At 46.7% G+C, this 16307-nt stretch overlaps 1 protein-coding gene across 1 annotated transcript in view; it reads left to right on the top strand.

Annotated features, from left to right (window-relative positions):
- The window catches only part of LOC144094046 (SWI/SNF complex subunit SMARCC1-like), a 58259-nt gene extending 42757 nt beyond the window's left edge, over nt 1-15502 (top strand). The window contains 3 exon segments of the mRNA XM_077627901.1: nt 9114-9254; nt 10529-10657; nt 14958-15502. Of these exon segments, the coding sequence (XP_077484027.1) occupies nt 9114-9254; nt 10529-10657; nt 14958-15037 (350 nt within the window). The 3' untranslated portion in view covers nt 15038-15502.
- The last annotated feature ends 805 nt before the right edge of the window (nt 15503-16307 follow it).

Raw genomic sequence — 16307 nt, 5'->3', positions numbered from 1 at the left:
GTAAATAGGGCAGATGAGAAAAAGTGAAGATACTACTTATTGTCTGGAGATTTTTTTGCATATTTCAAGCTGCGTGAACTTTATTGGTTGTGGAAATGATCCTTTTTTCCAGTGACAACCGTGAACATCAGTGCTCTGGCGTTCAATTCGTGTTTGCAATTTCGAGTGTCCACCCACCTCTGCCCAGCAGCGCTGCTCCATACTAATTGGGGCTGCTTGACAAGCTTGCATGCTGTGCACTGCTAACCACTCTGGCGTGAATGTGCATTGATTAGCTGTTCTGCACTCCTGCATACAGTTCTGTCTCACACACTCTTTCTCTCCTGCTCGTGCGCATATCTCCACAGCCACTGAGGTGGGACAAGCAAGAGCATCACTTATGCACTTTTACTGCAGGCTTGCTTTGTTTCAACCTTTAGAATTTGTCATGCTCATTGGCAGTAGGCAGTTACAAAAGTTGGAAGGAAAAAGACCTGATGGCGTGGGCAACGAAGAGTTGTTACTTCCTGTGTTACTTCCGAGCGTTTCTCTCATGTTGGCCAGCGTACTGATTTGCCAAAGATTGTTGGCGGGGTGAGGAACAGCGCTGTCTTGACTTCGCACGCACTGGCCTAACTGCGGATGTACTGAGCTTTGTCGCTTGTGTTTATTTCTTCTGGCAGGCACCTATCGGCAACATCATTCCTCCATTCTCACGGGACATCCATACTAAACGCACTCTGACCTACAAACAGAGGGGACATACCAAAACAGCTGGCACTGTGCTTCTTCCTGAAGTGTGTCCGCTCAACCGAGTGGCCATAAACTCTTAAGCGCCTCCGAGTGAAGGCGCACACACGCTGAACATTGCACGCTGTGGCCGATGTGATTACCGGCCCGAAGCAGGATTTTGTGTTCATTGTGACCGGCAGTCATGATTAGCAGTGTGTACCATTCTTTTTGCCAGAGCAGACATTCCGCACATATTTCATTTCAGAGCTTTGGTTAGCTGTTAGCATTTACTAATATATGAATTAGAGTAATATTTTCATAAAGCATAAGCGTCTGTGTGTCAGGTTTTGTTACAACACTGTAATCTCTGCTGCTGGAGTGTGGTGCAGAGACGTCTAGTCAAGTCCTTTGTTTTTGAGCAGATATGAGGTGCCACTCGCGAGTTGAAAAATAAAGAATTGGTCTGTTTGTGTTGACATTATTCTCTGTGTCACTTTTAAATAACACATTCGCAAACTTTTCTCACACCTAGCTGGCTAGAAAAAAAAGGGAGTCTTTTAACATGAATTCTGCACACTGTATAGTTCAGTAACTCATAGGCATTCAGGCTGTGAGTGTGAACTCTAGCTGTGTTTTTGTTGATGGGCAGAGGTGTAAGCCAGCAGGAAATGTTTCTGAGGCCTGTGGACATATTCTCGCAGAGTGTAAACTTGGCACTCTCTTCTAATTGCAGCTGTTTTTCTCCCTTTCCCTCCCACTGCTGACATGCAAGGTTTGAGGTGGCAGTAAGACGTGGACACCATTTTGATTCTCTTGCGATATTGCTGCATGACTTGCTGCCAGTGCATGGCCTCTCTCGCTTTCTCTGCATATGTGCACCAAAAAATAGGAAACAAAGGAAGAATTGTAAAGTAGGCTGTAGAAGGTTATATAAATGCGTTCTGCTTTGAGCTTAGATCAAGGCACATGCTTCCCGTCTGCACGAGTAATGGAAGCACCTTCATAGAATTTAGTTCTTTTGAGTTTTGGGAGTTTTTACAAATCATCGTGGCATCCATAGTCGCAAGCAGCATTTGCAGGTAAGCCTGGATTGCATTTGGAAACGATTGCCAGAGTCTGTGTTGATGTTATGCCTCATAGTCTCAAAGTCGTGTTATCTGTAAAACTTAGTTGCTCGCATTTGGTGTTTAGTTTAATACATGAGAGAAAGCTCGCCATACTAGAAATGTCCCATTCTGCACTTCCAGATGTGCTTTACGCTCATGCCTGCTTGATTCTTAAGCCCACAGTTTAGTGCAGATATGCTCGCATTCTTCTCCCATGTCATGCTGCACCTTGCTTGCTTCAGGAGAGGCTTGCTTTCTCTCGCATTCTGCCTGCCCACATGGCTTGCAGCAGCCATGGACTCTCTCTTCCAGGACATTTTGTTGGGCCATCTATGTGCCGCGCTTCAGAACAGTGTGTTATTGATACCAGCACTAAGTGGCTCCCATTGGGCACTTGCCAAGTGCTTACGTGGTCTTCTCTGCATTCGTGTCATTGGAACTCGTGACTAGGAAAGATTATTGGTGGCATGCAGTTCTTTTGTTGTCTTCATTAATGGCCGGCCATTTCATTTGGGGCCGCTGTCGTTTTTGCATCTCCAGCATATTGGTTGGGGGCTTCATTCCTTGCTCTGGGTGCTAAGAAGCTAGTAATTTGTGTGTGCATGGGGCAGGTGTGCTTGTCTTGAGTGGTTTGTCAAACTGGGGGCCATGTTGACCTGTTACCAGCTCTAGCAGGGAGAGAAGTACAGTAACAAATAAGCGTGCACTGAATGGAAACGTACCATTTCAGTCGCTCCACTCCTCGGATGTTCTGCTGTCCGGCTAGCGGCTGAATATTAACAGTGTGTGAAAGAAAAAAAGAAAACTGCTTTATAGCAATGTGCAGCTTTTTCTGGTCGCAGCCATGACTGTGTGGTAAAGGGCAGTGAGGATGTTGCTTTTGCACTCATTGTTTCACATTCTGCTCAGGTGCACAGGCTGCTTTCAGCCTTGTCCTTCAGTGTGAAGGCCGATTCAATGTATGGCCGTGGTTGCTGTAGAGGAAGAGCTTGGCACCGTGCATTCTATCGTAAGAGAGCATTTACGCAGTCTTGAACTCGCTTGGCGCACTTAGGTCAGCACTTGAGCAATGTTCAGAGACTGCAGTCGCCTTTCACATTAAGAGAAGAGGTGAAGAGCTGCGGGAAGTATTCAGCAGACAAGGGACTGGAAAGAGGTGCTCGTTATGACATAAATGACGCAAGCCAACAGGCACGGAACCAAGGGGCATAGAGGATGTCATTTTTTTTTTCATTTTGTAGTTTTTATCAATGGGAGATAATAAAAGCAGGAGAAAAAACAACCACATGCCACCAGTGGGATCCAAACCCACAACCCACTGGTGGCATGTGGTTGTTTTTTCTTATGCTTTTATTAATCTCCCATTGATGAAAACTGCAAAATTAAAGGGTGGGGGCAACAGTGATCAGAAGCAGCATATTTGCTGCACCACTGATTGATCCCACGTTTGGCTGTGATCATGACTTTTATATGCCCAAGGTGATCATTGGAAGGTGATGCTTGCACTTGACTGACAGAGAGGTTGAGTCAAACTCTGGTTGAACTTCTGCCTTGTGAGGGTTCCTAAGTGCCAAAGCACACTGGCAACAGCCTCTGCCCTGAGTTTATTGTCTTGGCTTAGCTTCCATGCTGCATTCTGTGACTTGTCTTCTCTTCCTTGCTCGCCTCTTCAGTTTCGCTGCTGTGATGGCATTGATGCCAGCTTCTGCGGCCACACTTGGCAACCTTTCTGCGTTCGTCGTGCATTGCAAACCATGCTCTCTCTCACAGTTCCTTGCCCTTCAGGGCCTTGGCTCTCGCAGCACCGAAGGCAGTTATTTAGCATTGTGTCAGAGCCTTGATCGATACTACTTAGCCTTGGCAAAGTGCTCTTCCCCACACAATGCTCCCTCAAATGTATACCTGTCCATTAACCCTTGGGTTTTGGTATGTTCGTTGGAAAGACGTGGCTGTTAAGGATTGGCGGTGGAGGCGAAGGAAGAAAGAGAAGGGCTCGAGCGAAATGCGGCATGCGGTTGGGAGGAAATGCGATGCTGGCAGCCTGGCATTGAAGTGGTTTGACACCACTTGTGTCCCTCCCTCCATAGTGGCTTTCTTCATATTTCAAACAGACCTGTTATGTCGAAGGTATTGGATATCGCCAAAGATAAGCAGTGCTCCAGTCATAAATCAAGAGATCCTTAAATCAAATTTAGATTTCATGAGAACTGCTTGTGGTTCACTTTCCAAACATAGGTAATTCAGTATTGTCTTTTATCTTGAGCTATTATGCCAGATCAAATCTCTGCAGGTAATTTGATGATCATCGCAACAGCTTGTTTATAGTTAAGAGCAGTTTAAAAAAAAAAACTGCCTCGAATTTTCGGTGGTAGATGTGTGTCCTCATGAATTCACGTGGCAAGAAGGGAATCAAAATGTTGCTGAAATCACATGCGTGAATCTGCCACATTTGTAGAACCACATTGGAACAGCTTTTGTGGAGGTGCGGTATTTGTTTCGGAAAACTTGCTCCATGCCATATGCCATGGTTTCCAGCCTGTTAAATGAGGGAATGCCACACTTTGTGGATAGTTTGTTGAATCTGTCGTCGGTGCTGCCAGGGCTTGGGATGTCTGGAGTTTCTTCTAACCCAGGCCTTCCTGCATAGCGCCGTTGTTCAGTTCAGAAGCTGTGTAGGCTTTGCTACAAACTCTGCTCATATTGGGAAGTGATATGTGAGCGGTAATTGCAGGCTAGAAGCAGCTCTTGTGACTGGTGCTTAAAAATGTTGCCCTATTCAAAGGCTGCATTCAATCGCTGCCATGCCAAAGAAGGTTACCGTAACGATCTGCAGCCAGTCTGGCATGGTCTGCACTACTACGTTTGTTTTGGCCTCATCCCTTTCAAACTACTGTTTCACGAGGCATAATTCACCAACATACTTTTGCCAAGCTTTTACTAGTCATGACTTTGTGAAGATGCGAATAAATTCTTCGTCTAGGATTACTTCTGGCAGTTTGCAAATTTTAGTCTGTGGGCTTTTGGCCTTACCCGAGGCAAGAATGAAAACGTGCAAATTTGTACTCGTAGTTACCATCCATGCTCTGCCTCTTCTGTCTCTTCTTAACCAGTTCGAAGTAGTTTAATGCGGGGCTCAATTATACATCTAGGCTATTTGTGCTTTTATTTTTTTGCTTTGTATTTGCTTGCGCACGCTGTCTCTTGTTTGTGGTATGCTTCCGAGAGCAGGGCACAGAAATTAAATCTCTTTATGGCTAGTTGTGCAAAAAATTTAGCCAAGCTCGCTATGCGTATGTAATCATTCTTGCTTTTACTAGAACAGAAATTGGCTTGATGGCGCTTGTTCACCTCTTCAGTTATAAATATTAGTAGGCTCACAAAGTTTAGCTGAAAATTGCATTGTCAATGAAATATTGATCCTATATGCGCTTTCATCCCTGGAGTTGCAAGCTAGATGCCCTGTTGCTAGGCTTCATAGGTTTGGAAGCTGAGTGTGAGCGCAACTTTTTTGATAATCACTTTCAAGTACGTTTTGGAGTGGCAGCAGTAAAACCTCGTTGATACGTTTTATTTTTTAACTGCGGGAAAAACGTATTATCCGGGAAAATGTATGATCCAAACCGCCTGATTTTGAGAAATGTAACTGTAGGATGGGGTAAAAAGACATTTATTGACACCTTCACTTTATAAAAATGTCGATTGGCATTTCTCGGCATAAGAGCTGAACAGATCCATTCCAGTGTTCGCTGAATTCAGTCCGCGTTCGCGCTGTCTTTAGCGCGGAAGGAAATTCGTAACACATCCGGTCCGTCGACGGCAGTGAAGAAAGTAACCAAAATCTCTTCGTCATTTTTCGGATGCCTCGCCCCTTTGCTTCCAAGTATTGTGGAAAAGCCACCGCGGCGGCTGATTGTCGAAGTGTTTCTGCTTTTTAAGCCGCGTTTCACAGACCCGGCCCGTTCGTATATATGCGCATCGCTGTAGCTCGTAAGAGGCTTCGCCTCCTTTCCCTTATGCACCGCGAAGAAACTTCATACCGCATCCCCGCAGAAACGGCCGTCGAGAATGCTAGCGCGCCGTTTTTATATTTTGCCCTTGATAATGGTGCTTCACCTCGTGGCATCGAAGTATTGCAGAGAAGCCACCACAACGGGTGACTGCCGCAAAAACCATGTTGCGTGCCCTCTCGTTCGGCCCACTTGTATGTTTGCACATGTGTGGTTGGTCAATAAACGTATTATACGACCGCAGTTTGTCGAAATTTCAAACGCAGTAGCCGGGAAATCGTGTTTTCCGGGAACGTATTAACCGGGAAATAATATAGTGCAACTCTATGGGGCTTTTTTTAATGTCCGCGCTGTTGAGCGTACGAACCGGGAAATCGTATGAACCGGGACCGTATCAATGAGGTTTTACTGTAATTGTGGCATGTCTGGCCGAGATAGAGCTCAAAAATTGTGGCCAGTTGAATAACTAGCATGATTACTGTTTCACTTGAATTCGGAACTCAAAATATTTATTCCTGTTCATCCCTGTTTAGCAGCTTAGCATCTGTTCTTTGAGGGATATTCGTTAAGATGGGCTATAAAAATAAGAAAATAGATGCCCTGTCCGCACACTCTTGAGAGACTGTACACAGTTATAGTAAGCACCTCAGGTCTTTGCATGGCCCCCTGCATAAAAATGCATAAACTTGCTATTCCAACTTGCGAATAGTGCCACCTAGTGCCTAGATCTAACACAAGTAACCAACCAGAGCAATATATTGATGCGGTTGGGTAGGTATTGGCAGTTTAAATTCAGTGTGATTGTTGGCTGAATGCAGAGTAGATAGAAATTGACAACTTTGTTTGGAATGAAAGCATGAGTGAATGAGAATGGTACTAGGCTTAAGCAAATAATTTATTGCTACATGTCAGAAACTATCGAAAAGCTGTGCAACGGGACTTGCACGGAAGCTAGGAAAAGTGACACTGTTGTTTTATTGCCATGATTGGCCCATCGCTGAGTAGCTGCAATGAGTGCATACTGTGGCATTTTGCTCAGATGTGGTGCTATGATGCTCTGGTGACATGCAGGTTCATTTCTGTCATGCTGTTATGTGCAGGGGCCGGCAGCTGGCAAGTCTTTTCTTGGGAGGGGGGCACCGCGTACATTTTTTATTTTCTAATTAGGTACCGTAGTTACAAGATTGTAAGTTAACCCCCCCCCCCCCCCCCCCCCCAACATCACATTTAAGAAAAAAACAAACTTGAAGGTTGTTTACGCTTGGCCTTTATTAAAAGAACGTGATAGCATTATCCTGCGGTCTCCGCTTATCGTCAGCCGCTATCGGCTGCCCCGTACGGGCGCGCCCAGGGGCACATTCCAATACGAAAATGTATAGGCACTGGACTACTCGTCCACACTTGCGCCATCGTCCTCACTTGTGCTGCCTTCGTGACCGCTGCTGCGGTCCCACAGCTCGTCGTTCTGAAGTCGTGCATCGAAATCCTGCACTTCGCATATAGCCACATCACGACATAGCGTGGAACAGCTGAAAATTTTGCCTGGCTGCAGCACCTGTATCTGTTGCGAATGTCGAACTTGCGGCCCGGCGTGCAGTTGATCGTTTCTTCGCCGTAAAGAATGACAGCCATCTTGAATGTAGCCGTAAACGAGCGCCAGTCACTTACCGGACCCGAAGCGCAGATGACGAAGCACTACATTAAAAACTTGTGAAACGTGGCCAGCAGCAGTCAAATGCGTCAGAGCCAAACAGAAACTACGTGTGAGTGGCGTCGGCTCTTCTGTCGGCTACCGACACTGCCCGGTGCCGCTGCGGTTCCGAGTGGTGGTGCTGCCGCGATTGGAACAGCGGCCCTTCCATCAACTATTGACGCTCCCTTGAGCGCCGAGTGCGCGGTTAAAAGTAAAAAAAAAAAAACAAACTTGGATGACACCTATTAAGAGTAGAACGTGAATGCGTTATCTGCCGCTGCCACTTACCAGCAACCGCAATCTACGACCACGTGTGGGGAGTGGACTGGTGCAGTTTTGTGCTTATCGACAGCCACCATCGGCCGCCACGTGCAGGGTGGGGATGCCGGTTCTGCGCATTGACATAGCAGCTGCTCAAGGCCACCACCAAGAGCCACGCGAGGGAGCCGCGCAGCAAAAATGCAACCATGCTGGAGCATGCCTGATATCTCGTTTGTCTCGCCTCTATTTATGGTGTGATGCTTTGGTTTCGATTTTAAGTCGACCCCCCACTTTGGATTCTCAAATTTTGAAAAATAGGTCGACTTACAATCGTGTAAATATGGTAGTTAATATTCCTTCTGTAACTCCTTAACCATCAGGGACACAGCTATGTAATCTTGAGCACACCACAACTGTAGGGGCTGCTGGTACAAGTCCGAAGTGTACCACTCAAACTGGGGAAAGCATGTAAACACAGTCTATCGCACTTAAGTTAGGAAGAAAGGCATGTTGATGCTGCGTGGGAGTCCAGTTTAAGGTTTTTGTATTAAAATTGGTAAGCTGTTTGGCGCTGCCAGAAGGCAAAGCTCACACTGGTAAGATCGAAATGCACGGTGTATGCTCATTGCATCCGGTGGCACTGTAGGGGGTGTGTCTTGGATTTAAGCTGCCATCTGCAAGCTTTTCATGGGCAGTGCTGCTCTTGCAGCTGAACATTTGAATGCTGTGCCTTTCTTTTAGTGGCTAGAAAGAGCTCTCCGAATAAAGTACAGATGCTTCATAGGACACTACAAAAGCGTCAGTCTATAAGAATACTGAACTGAACTGAAGGAATTCAAATAACTTAGGGTACTAAGATTTCTGGTAATTGAATTCGGGTTGCGTGCCTTGTAACTGCATGATCTGTGCCACATACTCGTGCATTAGCGAGTACACACGGTTGAGTGAAGTATTATCCCACAGCTTGGCTGTTCCCGTGGTATAAGCAGAATCAGCAGTCTGAAACTGAGGCTGCCTTGGCTGTCTTAGCTTGATGTGCACCAACCTTTTTTTTTTTTTTTGTTAGACTGGCACTTAATGCAGGTGGGTCCCTCGCATCTGAGCATCTGTTGCAGGCGGCCTCAGTCTTGGCCCTGTCAGTTTCAGAGCAGCACGAGTTGTATGTCTTGTGCAGTGTCTTTTGTCCAGATCGTTTCAGAGTGTCTCGTCTTGTCTGTCCTTGTAACACTTGTTTCCTCTGTTTCCCCTCCCGTCCTCCCCCCATCTTATGGCCTCATTTTGTGCCTCCCTTCCCCCTTTCTGTTTACTCGTTAAATCTGCCCTTGGCCATGGCAGCTGGAGCACCGCCCATGCCCTCCATGAACGGAAATGGGCCCCCAGGTGCTTCGTCCCCCATGGATCAAGGCACACCTCCGCAGCCACCGCCTCCGCAGCCGCCACACAATCAGTGCCCGCCCGGCGTTGCCCCAAGCCCAGGTTGCTAGACTTTCCCCCCTTTGTCTCTCTCTTGTCTTCGTGCCACTGTGTTTTGTACAGTTTCATCAACCACCCCTCCCCAACTGAGCAGCATCTCACTTCACTGAACAGCAGGTTTGCCACGGTGCATAATACAGTGGTAGTCATGGCAGCCTCAAAATATAGTAAGCCTTCTATTATTTTCAACCGGAGGGCAAATTTTCAGCATCATTTAACGGCATATTTGCGGAAGCGTTTAAGTATTTATTCATGGTCAAGGTTTTTAAGTTGTCTTCTAGCACAGAGGTGTATGGACTTGAGGTAATGAACGAAAAAAAAAATGTACCTAAATATCCTGCGCAAAATAAGCAAGCAAGCAAACATGTCAGTTTTCATTCACAGGCACGTGATGCCAATGGAATTCAGATTTAGCTGGGAGCTCAGAGGATATGGCAGGCTAAACTATTGGGTGCACAGCAATGCCACATTGATATCTATGACTGTTGTGTTTTAGATTTTTTTTTTCGTACATACATCCATGCTTGAGACTGATGCCACCATTTTAAAATTTAAACCTTGATACTTATAAATGTGCATCTGTTGCATGTGTATGATTATGCGAAGAGAGTAATTTCGCATTGCAAGACATTCTGATCAGTCTTCAGGTGACGATACGTGTATAGGTTGTTTGTACAGCTGTGTCGACTGCTCTGATAGTGCAGTTAAAGGTCTGCACACTTCTGGTTCATTGTGCAGCTCTTGCAGTTCTGGAATTCAGCCATTGATTGAAGCTTCTGATTACATTGTAGTTTCAAAAAGATTCAGCGCTCACATTTGCTGCATGATGGTGCTTCTGAAAGTGTCGTGGTCACTGTTAACACTTTAGTGGCCACATTATTAAAGTCAAAGCCGGATATGTGTAACCTAAAAGCGACAATGCATTGCACCCAAGCTAGTGACATGCTGCCCGCCGGCGAACTGGTAGCGCACTGCTTGCTAGCTGCTGAGAGTCCTAACCTGCTTCGCATCAAAGCCGCTGTGGGTGGCGCTTTTGAACTAGCCACTGAAGATGTCTAATAGTGTTAACGGTACACGCTAAATACAATTATCGCTAATAAATTAAGGTACAATTGGTTTCTGCAATGCCTTCAGTATCAAAACACCGCTTGTGACGCAAGGGCTGCCGCAAGGCTTCAGTTAGGCTGGCTTCACCACATGGCATCGATGTGACGTGGAAAACAAGTACAAGAGACCGAAAGCCAACCTTGTGTTCACCTCGACATGCGGTTTCACAGCACAAGCACTGCCAGCAGTTTCCCAAGGCCGTGCACCCTACCTGTCTTGGCGTGCAGAAATGAAGACTTCCATTAGGAGAAGTGCCACTTGCGGGGGTACAGCGCACAATTTGATATATCGAATGTCCAGTGAGTTTGCAGTTCGATGCACAGAGCGACTTTCTTATACTTTGCATAGGATTTTCAAGGCGTTAATCTGTGTGTTTGATATAGCCAGTAAATCGAAACAGCCAGGTTCGATATATCTGGGCTTGACTGTATACAGTAAAACCTCGTTAATTCGAAATCGCTTAATTCGAACTTCCGGTTAATTCGAACTGACGGCCGGGTCCCGGCAAAGTCCTGTGTATTTCAGTGGGTCAAAACTCCCGATAATTCGAATATGCCGGTATCCACGTCGGTTAATTCGAACTAGGCGCCGATGGCTGGCATTGCTCCTCGCATATAGAAGTCACCTCGTAGCAAATACAATGCGCTGAAAATTTTAAAAAAAATGCAGAATGATGAGAAAAAAAATAAGCCAGCACGCACGAGGTGAGACGTGAATTTCGTTGCCCGAACCAACCCTCCGGTGCATGCCGTAGCAGGTTTTCGCTGCCGGAGCGTCGAAGCATTGGCTTGTCTATTTTTGGCTGACGCGCGGTCACGCGGGTAGCCACCCTACCGCGGGCGCCGCCTATGCTCCGGCCACGGTGGCTCTGGCGCAAGCCGTTGCAGGTTTCCGCTGCGCCGAGGCGGTCGTGACCATTTGAGACGCACGCGACCATGGAGGAAGGAAGTACTCGGGAGAGGCGGTTACGTCACATTTTTTTGAAGCCGCCCTTTTTTTCTGATGGAAATAAACGTTGCAATCAAGCGGGCCTCCCCTCCCCGTTCCCCCGCTTCCCTCTACTTGGGCGCCGTCCCAGCGCGCCTGCCCATGCAGCAGACGACGCCGCTGCGCCCAGCGTTCTATTGGCTGCGCCGTCGGCTAAACTCTCCCAGTAGCCCTTGCGAGAACGCGTGACTTCCGGTACCCTTTTATTGTGCAGCTCGGGAAGCGAAGACTCCTTCCTTTCCTTCATCCTGCACGCAGCACCCGGCCCCTCTTGCGCCTAGTCTTTGTTGCCGCGATGTCTAGCGAAGTTTGTGTTGCGTGATATTCCTTGTTTGTTTGGTGTCTCGCTGGTGACGTCTCATCGACTGTGGCAATCATGGCAAACCGAGGAAAGTACTCCGCAAAGGATTTGAAGACGAAGGTGGAGATATTACAGGAGGTCGAACGTGGTCTCCTAACAAAGACAGCGATCGCAGAGAAGTTTGCAGTCAAGAAAAGCACGCTGTCCACATACCTCAAGAACAAGGACTCGATCTTCAATGCGTATCAAAAGGAGATGGAGCCCTCGCGGAAACGACTAAGAACATCGGCTCATCCAGAGATGGAGGATGCTGTAATGGCATGGATTAAGGACGTTCGCAGCAGGAACGTGGACCAATAATTGCCGCAAAGGCAGTGGACTTCGCCAGCCAGATGGGCATAAGTGACTTCAGCGCGTCGGAAGGCTGGTTGTCGCGTTTCAAGGCCCGTCACGGACTTACGTTTAAAAGCGTTTGTGGAGAGGCAGCCGCAGTCGATGAAGAAACGTGTCAAAATTGGATCTCAGGTCAACTAAGGGACTACCTTGCCGATTACTCGCTAAGCGATGTGTTCAATGCAGATGAAACCGCGCTTTATTTTAAGTTGCTGCCGAACAAGACTGTCAGTTACAAAGGCGACACGTGTTCAGGCGGGAAGAGAAGCAAGGAAAGAGTGACGGTGTTCGTGTGCGCAAACGCGACTGGCACGGAACGGTGCCGCTTGCTAGTTATAGGCAAAGCAGCGAAGCGTCGCTGCTTTAAAGGGCTAAAAACTCTCCCTGTTGATTATACTTTAAACAGAAAGTCGTGGATGACGCGAGCAATTTTCACGGATTGGCTGCGCACACTCGACAGGAAGTTCGCGGCACAGAACAGGAATGTTCTGTTGTTCGTCGACAACTGTTCAGCCCATTGCGACATCAGCGGACTGAAGGCGATCCGTCTGGCATTTCTGCCGAAAAACACTACGGCTGTGCTGCAGCCTATGGACCTTGGGGTTATTAAAAACCTCAAAACACTGTACAGGCGCCACCTCCTAGAGCGGATTCTTGTGTGTATGGACAGCGGCAAATCGTACGACGTCAATCTCCTTGGAGCCTGCCACATGCTGGCAACATCGTGGAATGCTGTCAAGGCGGACACAGTCGCGAACTGTTACCGAAAGTGCGGCTTCATTGAAGGCCCAGAAGCCTGCAGCACGGCAGAGCTGGATGCTCAGTGTGATGACTCCATCGCGCTGCACCCTGCCTACGCTGCTTTATCGGAGGGTGTTGACTTCCAGAGCTTCGTAGACGTTGACAGCGGCGTGGAGACATCGGGGCCGTTAAGCGATGCCGAGATTATTGAAGCGGCCTGCGGTGACCACATGCCGCACAACTCGGGCGCGGCGAGCACAGCTGACAGCGACGACGAGTCCGACGGAGGCGACGATCCATTGCCACCCCCGAGTGCATGTGAAACAGCGTCAGCACTCGATCTGGCTGCGCGCTACTTCTCCGCCGATGATAATTCGGGCGCTGCGTTGGAGCTGTTGGGCAAGTTGCAGACGATGCTTGTCGAGTCACGGCAAAGAAAACGAAAACAAATGCGCATCACCGATTATTTTTCTCTTTGATATGCTTTGCCAATCTGCTGTTAATAAACATGTTTTTGAAGCATAGTGTCATATTTAATCATTAAGCTTGCTGCTTACGCGAATGCATTTTGATGTTAGCTCCAACCGCATAAACAAATTAACTTTATTTCCTTCGACATTCGGGCTCTATGATTTTAATTCGCGCAATCGCCCGCCGCAAATGTGTAGTAGCGCGTAGTAAGAGATAACGATCTCAGATATGCCTGTTTTAGCTTCGGCCCGTGCTGCCGGCCGTGATGGCCGCTTTTTTTAGCGCCCGCTCGTTAATTCAAACTCCGCTTATTCGAACAATTTTCCGGTCCCCCTCGAGTTCGAATTAACGAGGTTTTACTGTATTAGATAAGCCTTCGTATAGATAACCTAACCAGACAAAGCAGTGCTTGATGCCTTACGCCTTGCGTAAAACAGCATAAGTGAAACTGCCTCTCCATTAAAGGAGGATTTCGAGTAGTGCTAGAGACAAAAGGGGCATGATGTCTGAGCAAACGTGAAGCGTCATGCCCCTAAACTTTTTGTCAGATGTTCCACGATGACCATCTGAAGCAATTTTGCTCTTGCTCATACAACAAAATATTTATGTTGTGCTGCCTTTTATGCTGTGCAAAATGGTTACAGTTAAGTGTAAAGTTTTAGTGAATGCTGAAGTTTTGGTGCCAAGGTGAGCTCATGATTCTATTTATATGCTATGTAGCCTAAAACAGCTGCTAAGCAAACCTTTTTTAAATGTTGTGTAGCTGGCCAAATTTAAAAGTGGTGCAATGATTTTAATGTGCCAAGAAGTCTGCGAAAGAATGTGGCGTTGCTTACATGACGTACGTGCCTGAAGCCTAGATGAAAGCATGAAACCAAAACCAAAAACAGGACGTTGGATCTGTTGGCATTGTGACACCAACCCCATGAGGCATTCTTGTGACTTCACGTTGGGCTCCTTTTTTCCTTCTGGGTGTCGAAACAAAACTGTTTGTCACAATTAAAGGCAGGATTTTTGTGATGCTACTGCACTGGTAAGTTCTGTTACAGTGATCAAAGGCCAACTCCAGGGTTTCGTGTTGATAGTCATCACATTCCTTAGAGTCCGCCCCATTCCGGTACAAAAAAAAAACATTTTTCAAAATATAGCAAGTAGAAATATTTCAAAAGAGCAAAAACATAAACCGAAACTGGGCTTTAACCAAACGATGATGCCACGACGGACTGTCCCATGATGTTGCGGATACTGTCACAAAGCCGATCGTGTGCGCATTGATTGCCCAAACTTGTGACTAAGTGAGAGCTTGGGTCATTATTCATCTGAAATTGCCAAAAGGCAGCTCAAAAGTCTGTCCTTCAGTAAATGCAGAACAAATATTGATGGCCATTTGCAAAGTTGCTCGTATTTCCCCAATTGAGGCCATGAAATTGGAAAGTATTAAAATTCGTTTGCACAGCAACAAAACACTACCCCACTGCAAAACTTGGCATAAATGACCAGAAAACTGCTTAGAACTTACTGTGGAAGTTTCAGTAAAATCAGAGGAAGTGGAAAAAATGCTGCAGTTTTCTTTTTAAGGTTGATACCAGGACCTCTTTGAAATGGCTGCCTAATTCCTATGGAAAAGTGTTGCTGCCACCGCTCTTTTGCTCAACTTGGGTCTCGGATGCATCCGTCCCTGTTCCTCCTCCTCCTCCTCCCCTCAGCCGAATGCGAGGCCCCAGCCGTGAGCGGAGACCCGGGAACCGGCGGCGCAAGTCCTGCACCAACTCCCCCTGGACTGTGAATTTCTCAACATGACGAGAAGCCACGGGGGAACCCCCTTCTTGTCACCCAGCAGCCATTCATTCAGAATCGTGCCACCCTTCATTGCTTGTACATTACTCGGACATCTTGTGCACGGCCCTGCTCACGATTGGCGTACTATCCCACTTCTGTTTGTGTCAGTGTGCGACTTTTTGTGTTTTCTCCTCCTCTTTGACGGTGCATCAGCAGCCTCCGTTAATTTCCGACAGGCACGACAGCAGGATGGCGTGCTCGCTTTCGAGAGTGGTTTCTTGTCTGCAGCGCTCTTGTGCGAGGCTGTTGGGAGCGTTTGGTCTCCAGTCCTTTCCACTTGAATCGCTAAAGGCGTAGCTCAAAGTTACATCGAGAATAATGTTATTTTTCTTTTGTTGGAGGGAGATTGTTCAGTACTAGCACACTCATACACCATCCCATTCAATAAAGAGTTTGTCCCAGTGTCCTGAAATGCAGTCACTTTATCCGTACATACCATCATGATCACATTGATAAAGTGCTGACGATTACTTGGCATCACACAGGTCAAATTAGCCTAACGACTGTTCAAGTAGTCCTGCTGCAGTCTTTGTTGAAGTGCATTATCATTTCTGCACAAACCATTGCACTGCATAACTTTTGCAGGCAATCAGTTTAGTTTGGTACTTTGTGTTAATGTTGAAGGTAAAATGTTCATGGATACTATGCAGTACATCTGTTTATAAACTTCATTTATCTTCATCTAGTTTGAAGCTCATGCTGGCCTTTAATGAAATGTTTCAATGAAAGTTGCTGAAGAAGTAATCTGCACGTCTGAATATACAGCAGGGCAGTATCCATCCATGGTGAACATGCAGATGAAAGGGGTTCGAACATTGTTGTTCCCCCCATGTCCACTGTGCTAAAGCCGTGTGTTCACCGCAAGTTGCAACACAGCTTCCTGCAACTGATTATGTACTGCTATTCACGCTGCTGTTTGCAAAGAGTTGCACAAATCAACATAAGCAGGCCCCAGAAATTATATGTTCGAGAAGGATAAGACATAACACATTGAAACTGGTGAATGGCCCATATTAAATTGCGTGTGCACATTTTGAGAGGCTTATTATGGTCATTCTGCCACTGCACTGAGGCCTCTTGTTAATTTGAACTGATGCTCTATCAGCATTGACTATATGAAATTGGTCCACTTACTTTAAACTGCAATTTTTTTTTTATCTTTCAGGTCCGAGTTTTTATATTCAGAGTTGACCACAGTTGACCGCAGTTGATGGTAT

Source organism: Amblyomma americanum, chromosome 6 (assembly GCF_052857255.1).
Source record: "Amblyomma americanum isolate KBUSLIRL-KWMA chromosome 6, ASM5285725v1, whole genome shotgun sequence".
Classification (NCBI taxonomy): domain Eukaryota; kingdom Metazoa; phylum Arthropoda; class Arachnida; order Ixodida; family Ixodidae; genus Amblyomma; species Amblyomma americanum.
The sequence above is the reverse complement of the archived record's forward strand: the minus strand, read 5'-3'. Positions and strand labels throughout refer to the sequence as shown.